General features: G+C 41.1%; 1 protein-coding gene across 1 annotated transcript; it reads left to right on the top strand.

Moving 5' to 3' along the window:
* Positions 1 to 6,126, top strand: cited4a (Cbp/p300-interacting transactivator, with Glu/Asp-rich carboxy-terminal domain, 4a). The gene is made up of 2 exons (XM_028036387.1): positions 1 to 179; positions 2,343 to 6,126. Exons 1-2 carry the CDS (start codon positions 16 to 18, stop codon positions 3,043 to 3,045), a joined length of 867 nt encoding a protein of 288 aa, XP_027892188.1. The 5' UTR covers positions 1 to 15; the 3' UTR covers positions 3,046 to 6,126.
* The last annotated feature ends 5,980 nt before the right edge of the window (positions 6,127 to 12,106 follow it).

Genomic DNA, 12,106 nt, shown 5'->3' with positions numbered 1-12,106 from the left:
CTCTGAGCTTTCTGCATGTATATAATCCCTGAGTTGACCCAGAAAACAAACTCTTCTTTAGATCGAGAAGCAGCACAGTTTGAATCCGCCGCAGGGCTGCATGTATCCGGAGCATCAGCTGAAGGGACGAGCCGGGACTTAACGAACTTCTCCGAACGGATTTCACTTTACGCCATCGGGTAGGTGATCGCTTCTGTTCGTCCTTATCAAAAAAAAAAAAAAAGAGAAAAAGGACGGAGAGTCAGGCAGCATTTTCTCTTTGTCCTGACACACATAGTGCGTCTCTGCGTTGTAGAAAGCAGCCGGATGGTTAGCAGGTAGATCTGCTGTGACATGATAGGTGACAGAGTGCGGAGGGATCGCTGGCTGCTAGAAACAGCAGCGCTGATCAGGATCCTGATCTGATGCTGCTGCTGCTGTTAAAGTGGCTTCATGGATGCCGAGCAGAGCGGGGTGTGTGTGTCGGGGGGGAGGTCTCCAGGATTCACAGTCACTAAACTACAACAAACACACACTGGGGATCATTCACAGCACAACGGTCATGTGAGGATATGTGGGGCTGTGTGTGTGTGTGTGTGTGTGTGTGTGTGTGAACGGGGTGTGTTGTTGTTGCTGTGGTAATCGAACTTAAAGCAAGAACATCAGAGATGCCTGTGAAGGCAGAGGCAGTGTGTTGTGTTTTGAAATCAAGAGAGAAAGAAGTTGGTGTGTATGCGTGCAGGGGTGTGTGCGTGTGTGTATTTCAGTCCTTCAAGCTGCAGTGTTTCTTCCCCCCACCCCTCATGTCTGACATTGGTAATTCTTGAATGGTGTAATTTTTGAGGTCTTGTAATGCTCCCTGTGTTTCTGATGTAGTTCATCTGCCATATTTCATCCACAAACTTCACTGTATTTACTGTAACCGAGCAGGATGTAGAAGTTTATACTTGTGAAGTGGAACAAAAATTATGCACATTTTCTTTTTTTGTTTTATGTACAGTAAGACTTCTGAATGCTGTCTGTCCTACTTCTGTATTCTTCCCCTCCTGAGTGCGTACTATGCAGCACCACCTTTTGGCCGCAGATACAACTGCAAGTCTTTCGTGTTTCTAAGTTGGTTTTCCGTTTTGCATACGAAAAGAAAGTGCGCATAAATAGTACAGCGGAATGAAAATCCAAATAACACTGGGAGCAATGTAGTTTACATGCCAGGCCTGCAGGGGGCAGTGAACATTTCGAGCTTTCTAATTTAGCGGAGTATTTTTATAACCTTTTGCTTTTCGCTAATGCTGTAAATGTTCCACAATGACCAGATTTTGCTTTAACACACTAAATGAAGTGAAGAGGTGCAGCAGCACAGAGAAAACACAGCTGTCCTCCATTATTGTTGTTGTGGCAAATGAAATATGGATGCGCAATAAGCTGACGTGGCTTGCATCATCCAAATGTTTTGGGTTTCGTTTAGATGGACATGAATAACATTAAGGCCTCGCGCACACAGAAACTAGCATAGCATTTTTATTGTAAACGACTGAGGAAAGAAATCACATAAAATATAGGTCTGCTGAACCAATTGCTGTAACACTGACCGAGAACAACACAAAAACATCAAATATCAGCTATGGACTATTAACTTAGATCCCTGATTAGTTTAGCTCTGTACTTTGACTGGGCCATTGTAACCAACAGGTATGAATGATGGTTGTAACTGTTGTAGGAGATCGTACCACAATTGGTTCAATCCTCGCTCCGTCTGGCTCTGTTGTTGTGTCCTTTAGCAAGACACTAGGGGGTCAGTGGGTCCAGTGGCACCGGGGCATGGCAGCCTCGCGTCTCTCAGACTGCCGAGGGCTACTGTCCATTAGCTTGCCACCATCAGTGTGTGAATGTGTGTGTGAAGGGGTGAATGACTGAATGTAGTTTGAAGCTCATTGGGGTCCTCTGGACTTGATCAACTCTTACCAGCTTCACTGTCTTCACCATCACGTTTCACTGTTTGGATGGTGTGTTCAGAGTGCAGTGGTAGCTTTCACCACACAACATTTTGCATGCTGACCAAAGAATACCAGTATCTGGCCTCAAGTGGCCAGGCTACCTTCTTCTGCTGCTCTCTTTCGTGGGTTGTGGCAAATTACAAACAGAACTTCTTCCATAAAAACAGGAGACATGAATTCTTTATCAATAAGTTGTACAAGTTGTTTATCCACCAATAATAAATCTGTAGAAAAGCTGAATTCCAACACAAGTTGTTTTCTTACTCAAAAATGATCATTTTAAGTCGGTTTTTGCCATACTTTGCATAATCCTGTTGACGTCATTGGAGGAATAATTATGTCTGTGTTTCCACGTCTTTTTTTTTTCAGGGAAAACTTAACCATGGCTGAACACATGACGATGCCCATGTCTCACGGTTTCCGGATGGGCATGAACGGACCAGTGCAGCACAACGGCCAGCCGGGTCTGCGGGGGCTGCCCAACGGCCAGGTGTTGCACTACGGCAGGAACCCTCAGAATACCACAGAGGGGTTCATGAGACAGAGACCGAACCTTATGGGACAAGGAGGCATGGGCGGCCCTGTGAATGGAGCTCCAATGACCAATCATCACCACCAGATGATGCATGGGAACATGATGTATAACGGCCAGGGCCAGCAGCACCACCACCACATGCACCCCCAGCAGCAGCTGCAGCAGGGCGGACACCCGCCGCAGTATGTCCCTGGCAACCTCACGTCTCAGCAGCTCATGGCGAGCATGCACCTACAGAAACTCAACACTCAGTATCACGGACACCCGCTGGGGTCGGCCAATGGTCACCACCTGCCCAACGGGACGCAGTACCGGATGGGGCCCGCCCAGTTGTCTGGCATGCAGCACATCGGCGCGCCTTTCGGGGTGAACGGAACGGACATGGACCTAATCGATGAGGAAGTTCTGACCTCGCTGGTGTTGGAGTTGGGCTTGGATCGCATTCAGGAGCTGCCTGAGCTCTTCCTGGGACAGAACGAGTTTGACTTCCTATCAGACTTTGTGTGCAAACAGCAGTCGAGCACGGTGAGCTGTTGAGGAGAGGAGTGTGGTTTGTTCCACGTGGACATCCAAAGAGCGACTGAGTGGCCACAGTAGCACAGCAAAAGCAGACAATCTCTCTGTTCTGTTTGGGTGTTTCTATGTTTATGTACATGAACGCGATGAGTTCGCCTTCAAACTGACCTGCCTGCTAAACGAATGGAGAATTGTAATGAGTAAAAAACCGGGAAAGTGCCAGGTTTCTGTTTCCTTTAGGCGGAAGCCAGGAAGATCTGTCGCTTTTGGATAAATTGAGGCATCCAGATGCAGATTCTGCCTGTAACATCTGGCCTTTAGCACATGTGCCTACAGTACCAAAGCTTTGGGTTAGATTTCACAAACGCAGTAGGGAACGATGACCTGATGATTCTGATTCTGTGGCATTTGTAAATGTGTCTTAGCTCTGATTACACCGTCGACTGGTAGCAAACATCTTACAGTTTATCACAAGCTAAAAGTCTCCTGGAAACATTTATGCAGGAATGAAGGGAGTTTGAAATGTTTTTTATGTAGATTTTGAAGGCTGGTTCTTCAAAATGAAAAAGAAAATCTAAGCATATAAAGTAAAGTGAGTAAGGTGAGGTTTGTTAAATTTCTAAGTGGTTATTACGGGGTTATGTTGAATTGATTGAGTAATCATCTGGAATTTGTTTGGAGTAATGTAGAAGTTGAATAATTCTTCGGCCTTGACCTTTCACCCCAGCCAGTCAGAAAATCCCAAAAATCCCATTTTTATTCTGATCGGTTAATGCAACATGTTTTTGCTGCCAGGCTTATCGCTGAACACTGTTCCACGTTGGAATTGTTACTGACAACATGTCGAAAATGTCTGAGGTTCTTTCAGGCTGTAAAACCTCCAACAGATAACAGGAAGGCTGAATTTGGTAACTGAAGATTTCTCTGTTTTATTCTTATAACTTTCAACATAGAACACACTGGATTTGGAAATGTTTGTAACCTTTAGCTTTCTCTGAAACTGCGGTTGTAGTAACGCTAGCGGCGCTGATTTAGTCATTCTTTTTAAGCGTTAAAGGTAATTTCAAATGTTAACTTGTAATCATTTTGTAAATTAAAATAGTAAAAGACTGTTTTACACTGACTGAACGCTCTCTCATACACACACACAGTGTGACAGCGTCTCTGGCACTCCAATAAATAATGTTTGTGGCACTTGAAAGGCTAGAAGGAATTATTTAGGATGATACTTATTTGATATTTTATGTCATTGTTCTTGAAGAAAAATGGGAATTGATTCAAATTAGCAGAGTAAAACTGAGATGGGAAATTGGCTATGAAAATGTGATCGGTGCATCTTCAGATTAAAGGTGTTTTCACACATGATGGTTTAGTAGACTCGATTTGATTGGGGAGCGGCAAAATTTGTTCCATGCTGAACTTTCACGCTGCGCTGTGTCAAACAAACCAAACACTTTGAAAAACCTGTTGCCCTCCTCACATTTGGTGGCGCTGCATCAAGAACCACTGAAGGAAACAACACAAAAACCTCTGAAGAAGACATGACAGCAACTTCCTTCTTCATGAAGTGTAAACAATAATGGAGAAGAGTCAGATTTTAGTGTGGATTTTTTTTTGGCCACAGAGACCATGAGTCATTTCTCCTGCTAGCACTAGACTAGCATGTTTATTTTGGTTGAATTTATCCAGAATACCCTGTACCGTGATCCACTTCCTGCTTTTGTAGGAATCTCATATACATTCAAACTGCATCAGAGTTCACTTCCAGTGAACCCAGACCTAGGTTTGTAGATGGACCAGGGATTTCTTGTTTGGTTCTAATCAGAGTTCGATTAGCATTCACACCTCCCCAAACAAACTGGACTTTCTAAACAAACGGACTGGAGTTGGATTAAAGCGGACTGAACAGGACTGGTGGGAATGAAGCCTAAATGTATTAGATTTACTTCAATTATTGTCTTGTCACTGCTACAAGTCGAATGCATTTGGCCCAATACGTATGTAAGAATAAATGTATAAAAACCAACAAAAACACAAATTTATATTGTATCTCTATACAAATTTGCTAAACAGAAAAAAGCGGCTCATCACAGACTGCGTCTGTATGTTTTTAGAGCTTAGTTGTTATTTTCCCTGTGTGTCTGTGTGTGTACATCAGTGCATTTAAATCCCAATCTAACGACATCCACATCCAAACACCCTGTTCCATCAGGCAGACCTGAGCGTGTGGACGCAGCGCTTGCTCGCAGCACTTAGCTTAATCATTGTTAAAAGCTGCCTCTACCTGTAGAGCCGATGTGCTGGAGCTCTAGCCATGTCTTATAGCTTCGCTTCCTTGGCTGCTCTTCCTGCTGATCGGAGTTAAACTACACGTTTGTCACGCTTGTCTTAATTGAGCTGGTTGTGGATGCTCTCTGATGACCCAGTCATTGGAAAACCAACACATTCTGTGGTGCTTTTTTTCTTTTTCTTTCTCGACATGTGAAAACCTTCCGCTCTTGCAGGATCAGTGTCAGAGGTCAGCGCCGCGCCGCAGTAATCTGCTCCTGCACGGCCGCACTGGCGTCCCCTGTCTGTAGAAAACAAGCCTGCTAGTCAAAAACGGTGACGACCACCTCACTGTCACAACGATTCTGGCCATAAACCCAACGGTGGCCTGATTACTGTATTGTATCTTTGTACTGTAGGCTAGAGGTAAAGCTGATCTGAACACATTTAAGGTACTTTGGCAGAAAACTCTAAATCAGTGGCTGATATTTGATGTGCTGACAAGAGATTATACCCTTTGTTTTCTTACAGTGTGTAGATACAGTAGAGCGGTGGTGTAGGGGTCGTGGTCTAAAGCTTTCAAATGGACTGCATGTCTTACGTGAGGGATGCTATCACCTTTCAACCGAGCTACTGAGAATGTACAGACCGCCGCGTTGTGGGAACTTGTCTAAAGATGGTAGATTAACGTGAGATTGTACTTCCTGTTCCTACCCAACACCCCTCTCTCCCCCGTTTCTCACCCCTCCCCACTTCCCTGACCTTTTTTAATGTTATTGATTCTATTTTAAGAAAATGTATTTATTTTCAAATAAAATATTTATTTAAAAACCATTTTTTCGTTGTTTCTTAATCATGTACTTTGCCGCTGTCGGCCCAACAGATCGAGGACGGAAGAACAAAACGCATCAAGATAAAACACACGTTTGAGGAAACACATGCGGAGGTTTCACCTCTGTCTGAGTTGTTTGGTTTTAAATAAGTCCCGCCCTAAACGGCATAAGTAAACACAGGGGTAAAGTTCAAACCTCACTGGAAACAGAGGAGTGCTGTCTTTTAGTTTCACATCAGCTGACGACCCAAACACGAGTGAGAGTTAAGAAGTGTTTTGGAAAAAGATTTCTCAAGTGCCAAATGATCATATCACCTGATTGGGTAATTTAAAATGATGACACCAGACAAACAAAAATATTATGTGCACATTTACTCTATATATTCATTTTTATATAGTAAAATGAATAACATAATCATACAAATAAATAACAGTTAGAAAATACCAAATTCAGGCAGTAGTAACACTTCCCAGAGCTTTTTTTCTTTCAATATAAAACGTATGAAAACTAATATTTACATTATTAACGTATAGTTCCTGTATACAATATTCACCCCTGGATGTTTTACTCTTTTAAAAGCTTTTGCAAATCAATCATGATCAATAAAAAAAACTAATCTGTGATGTCAAAGTGAAGCTGTCAGGTTTTGTGGGTAGGGGATATCAGCCGTGAACAGGTCTGGGCTTTGACTGGGCCACTCCAGAATCTCCCCCTTGTTGTCTTCTTACTGTTTCTGTGTATGTTTAGCTGGAAGCTTTGCTAAAGCTGGATGCTTTATCATCAACCTCAGTAGCTCGGTTGATGATAAAGCATCCAGCTGAATGCTGGATGATAAAGCTGGATGCTTTATCATCCAGTAGTCGTCCTGCTGGATGATAAAAGTTCTCTGAAGCCGAAGCTCTCCGGAAGATGGAAACTAAATGTTCTCCAGGATTTCCTGACTTTCTCATCTCCACTCACCCGTGAAGCACTGACCGGTGAACAGGTCTAAAGACACATCACTGGTACTAATGAGGTCATTCTTTGTGGACATTCAGGGCAAATATCGCAGAAGAAATTTGTTAAAAACCTGAATATATCATTATATCTGTATTTAAAAACATGAATTAGTTTGTTTTAACTTTTATTCTGACATGAAGGTCCATCGTGGAAAGTCCAAAGAGCCACTTGTGTCTCCGGAGCCACAGGTTGCAGACCCCAGATCCAGCTGTTCACATGAGAGGAAGCTGAAGAATTTGGTCAGAGTTTTTCTTTGTGGTCAAACCTTTCCCTCAGCATGATACTGCCACCTCCACGCTAAGCTGTTGTTACAGTGTCTACTTCTCACCTTGCTCAGTCCAACCAAGCAGGTCAAAGTTGACTTTTCTGATCATAAAGGTTTTCGCCATTTTTATGTCTTGCCCACTGAGAGTGAAACAGAACTTCAGCATGATGCTGCCATCACCACACAGCCCTGAAAAAGGATCATTCAAAGGAATCTTTAAAACCGTAAATTAATATAACATTTATGCTCATACTGAGTGTAAGTAAGCTTCTCACTGACAGTATATTCACATATGTGGGAACTACAATGTTAATTATGTTTAAAGATACATTTAAAAGGGTATTTTCAACAACAACAAAAAAAATGTACCAATGCAGTCTTAAGTTAAAATGCTAATGATTGATCTTCTCTCTTAGTGAATATCTTCAGTGTGCCTGGTGGTCTGTTCATGTAACAACTGTTGTTGGCTGAGAGCGTCCATGTGATAAAACTTTAAGTGAACAGGCCCTCAGTAAGGAAACATTAAACCAGATTATCATGTCTAACAATCAAACCCAGTTCATTTTCATGACAGATCATTTAACACCGAGACTGTCAGAAAAGTGATTACGTCACACATAAATCAGAATACACAACCTTGCTGTCCAAATAATGATAAAAATAATGAGAATAATAAAACAAGAGATAATCATCCAAAGGATGGTGATTAAAGATGGGCAGATCATGATCCACTCTCTTTCCCAAACCCTGGTATCCCAGGAGCAGGAGCCGTTCTCCCTCCTCTCAACCTGCAGCAGAGTGACGCATGCTAATGTTCACTCTGCTAATGTCTGATTTTTACTCCAATTCTTCAACTATGTCTCGCCATGTGCAGGAGCAAGTCTCATCACTTTCAGCTCTTCTTCACTGCGTGACTCACCTCAGTAATGCACTTCACATTTGAAGGCATAATAAAACCAAAGATGCGCAGCAATCTGAGGAATGTGGACACAGGTACTGACTGCAGATGTGAAATCATGGGGAAGCGCCCCAGTTATGAATCAAATGAACTATTTGCCGAGACTTCTTGATGGAACTGAACAACGTCTGAGCAGAGGCAGACTAGTATTGTTTAAAATGTGTGTGTTCAGGTGAGTCAGATGAAGTCATAATTATAGGTTTGGATGTGTGTGAAACCTGTCCTCTTCTAAATGGGCCTGAAGCAAACAGAAAAACAGCTGAAAGTGGAATTTTCACAGCTGCTGCGAACCGACAAAAAGAGTAACCTTAAGAAATGATCCGGATGGACGTCATCTGACACAGTTTACAAGAAAGCTGGGAAATGGACATTTTAACGGGTTATGTTCTTACCTGAGCTTGAAAGACGTTTCAGCAGGATTTCCAGATATAAAAAGATCTTCCACATGTTAAACCACAATTTTTAATCAGAAATCTTGAAGCTGTGTGTTTTCTTTGAAACATTTAGAGTAAATTGTGTTTTTGTAATGGCAAAAAATGGGATGTTTCAAGTGAAAAACTTTGAAAATGAATACAGAAACACCCCAGGGCTCAGTCAACAACTTAAATATACTGTATCTTTAATATAATTAAAGTTATATTTGTTCTATTGAATGTTTTCTGGTTTATGCTAAATGATGGAATTTTGCATAGAGAGTGCTGTTTAAAAGTAGTTCAAACCTCACAGATGTCCAAAGTTTTCTTGCTGCTAAATTTAAAAATTTCAGCTCATGAATAAATTTTAATATCACATGATGATTCTATTCAATGAGAAAAAAACAGCCACATTAACAACATGTTAATGTTTATAATAACTTCTGATGAGTCTGTTAAATTGCAGTGGAGGTATTCTAATCTGTCCAATTTTTTTTTTCAGAATTATTTAAATTCAGCATGGAGGAATGTGTGATTTTGAACAGGAAGTCTGTTTAAGGTCACACCATCAGCATCTCAACCAGATTTAAATTTGGATCACAACAGGACAAACCAAACATCTTCCACTGCTACCACTGAACCTCAAAGGCACAGATGTCTGTGAAAAGCTGACCGTGCCTTGGTGTTCATTAGAACCATAAACTGGACTGCTGTCATAACACAAAGCAGCCAGTCTGCAAACAAAGGCAGCGCAGGCTGCAGCTGCTGAGGAGGCCAAGGCGACTCCTGCTACTGACTGATGAACAGCAATGCAGGACATGAAACATGAAGCAAGGACACTGTGATCTACGACTGCCTGTTGAAGACAAATGTCTGATTTAAAACCACAAAGAATGTTGATTTTCCAAAGTCCCCTTAGGAGCAAATCATTAAAAAAATAAACTGAGTAAGAGCTTTCTCTGTCCTGTGGCACGATTTGAAACCAGACTGATGTTTTCAATTAATTCCATTTCAGTCCATCTGGTTTCCATCTTGGTGCTTTGTGTCTGAGGTGACACTTGTTCAGAATAAAGCCAAATGCTACTGTTGGGTTATTTATCCCAACAACATAGATGTTTATTCTTTAGTGGACGATTCAATGCGTCCATGTTTAATGTCAGCTGGTAATTGCTGGCCTCGTTCTCCTGCAGAGCAAGACGCTCTGTTGTTCAGTCAATCTTGAACTTCGGAGCCACTTTCACACACTCCGAGTTTAACAAGTCAATATTTGACATGGCGTGGTTTCTGCAGTCCGACCTTTGAGATGAGAGCTGTGTGAAGATGGAGTGGTTCTTATTACAGATGATCATGTTCAGGCTAAATTCTTTTTCATTGCACTAGGATAACCTACTCTGATAAATATAGAAACCTGAAGCCCCATCTTGGTGTTTTTTTCTTTAAATAATGTTCCCCACTTGTTCCAGAGCATTCTGTCAGTTTGTTGTAGGAGGTGATGTGATGTCATCATTCAATTTAAACAGTTTCGCAATCAAAACATGCGTAAAAAAAACAGTTCCTAGCAATGACAAATTGTTAACGAGCTATTAGACAAAGATTGAACCTTCGTCTCTCAAAGTCTTTTAAATGTATTAGAAATATAATCCAGTTTGGTCGTATTTAAGTGTTTATATTTGTGGTTTGTAGTCTACATGTACTTATCACAGCAAGTTATTAATGACTTTTAATGATAAACTTAGACAACTCTTCTTAACAGTTGGTATGGTGGTGAGCAGCAGGTGGTGGCAGCATGATGCTGCTGGCCGGTTTTATTTTCAGTCTTGCAAAAGTTTGTCAAAATAATAATAATGTTTCAACTTCACTTCAAATCAACTCCTCCATCCTGACCAAATGTAACTGATTATAAATAGGTGAATATTTTAGACATGCTGTGCTGTTAGATCCTATTGTTGATCAAAGATCACCCCCAATGCAGACAGTTTTCATTTTAATAAACTAATAAACATTTTAAAACAACTTATACAGTCGTTACAGCAAATGGGTCAAATATAACTATTCTAAAAAAGAATTATATGTAACCTTCAAGCAGCCTATTCATTAAGCTCATGTTTCTGTTTTTATCAATATGGTTTTTATTGGTCTGATATAATATCCTATTTTTAAATATCCTGTTTTATAAGTGTAATGAAAAATCATCATAATTAACAGAAATAAAGGCTTTTATTCCATCTGTGCAATTAATCTATGCAATGTGTTTCACTTCATGATAAAGTTCCTAAATTAAATTGACTTTTCAATAATATTCTCATTTATTGAATGAGTCCACAGGGGCTAATAGAGGAAAATTTATTTATTTATTTTTTTTGGAAAAAAGTGTTTTTTCTTTATGCTTAAACCTAAAAATAGGGAAAAAATAGTTTCTCGTTAATAATTCCAGCAGATTTTCTATAGATATTTAGCAAAAAAGTAAGAGGGCGTCATTTTTTTCAAAAGGCTCTAAACCTGTTTTATTTACCATGACGGAGGGCAAAAGCTTCTCTTTGGATTCTGGTCCAGATCACATGTTATCAACATGCTTTCATAACAATGTGTAAGTTGTGCATTTTAACTGCAGAGCCACATTTTTAGCTCCACAATCAAAACCCCACAATTCTCCAGTGGTGAAGCTGAACTTCAGTTTAGCGGGCCACGGTCTTCCAACTAGAGGTGAATGCTGCTAAACAAGCGAAGACAAGAGAAGCTCCATGCTGACCGTCCTGTGTGCTTCATTTTACTTTGGACCAGGCCATCCACTTGGTTTCGTCGTTTCGTTGCTGTCCAGACGTCAGCAGCTTCCCCTCTCTCTCTTCCACCCTCCACCGGTTCCTAAGTGCGTCAGCGCTCCTTCCTCTCACCCCCCATCCGTCTCTCCTCTTTATCCCAGCCCTCTCCCTGTAACACCTCAGCCCGGCTCCCGCAGCTCGCCGTGTCCTTGAGGACTCCAACTACAGGCTCCCCTCCCCCACATGCTCTCTCTCTTCACTCTGCTCTCTGTTTTTACATCTTAGCTACTAACAGCTGCTGGTTACCGTCTTCCATAAAACATCTAAATATCAGTGTTTCCGGTGGAATATTTTAATAAAATTTCTCATATTGTAGCTCATTATCGTTTCTTACAACAGAGATCAGTAACTTCATTTGTAAATTTATCAAACATGATTCTTGTACTTAAATTGTTTTCTTATTTATTTGAATTTTGTTCTATTTTAAGGTACATAGACCAGACTAGAGAGTTCCAGCAAAATGGAACTGATGTTCCAGCGATTAGTCTGTGTTTTCTAAACGGTAACACAACGTCACACTGTGGATC

The sequence above is a fragment of the Xiphophorus couchianus genome, chromosome 13, assembly GCF_001444195.1.
Source record: "Xiphophorus couchianus chromosome 13, X_couchianus-1.0, whole genome shotgun sequence".
In the NCBI taxonomy this organism is placed as follows: Eukaryota; Metazoa; Chordata; class Actinopteri; order Cyprinodontiformes; family Poeciliidae; genus Xiphophorus; species Xiphophorus couchianus.
This window is presented reverse-complemented; position numbering and strand designations above follow the sequence as displayed.

What these genes read in the sequence shown, in the direction of transcription:
- cited4a (XM_028036387.1), top strand. Translation starts at nt 16, where the DNA reads ATGTATATAATCCCTGAGTTGACCCAGAAAACAAACTCTTCTTTAGAT. An exon ending in ATTTCACTTTACGCCATCGG is followed by an intron (nt 180 to 2,342) that starts GTAGGTGATCGC and finishes TTTTTTTTTCAG; the next exon opens with GGAAAACTTAACCATGGCTG.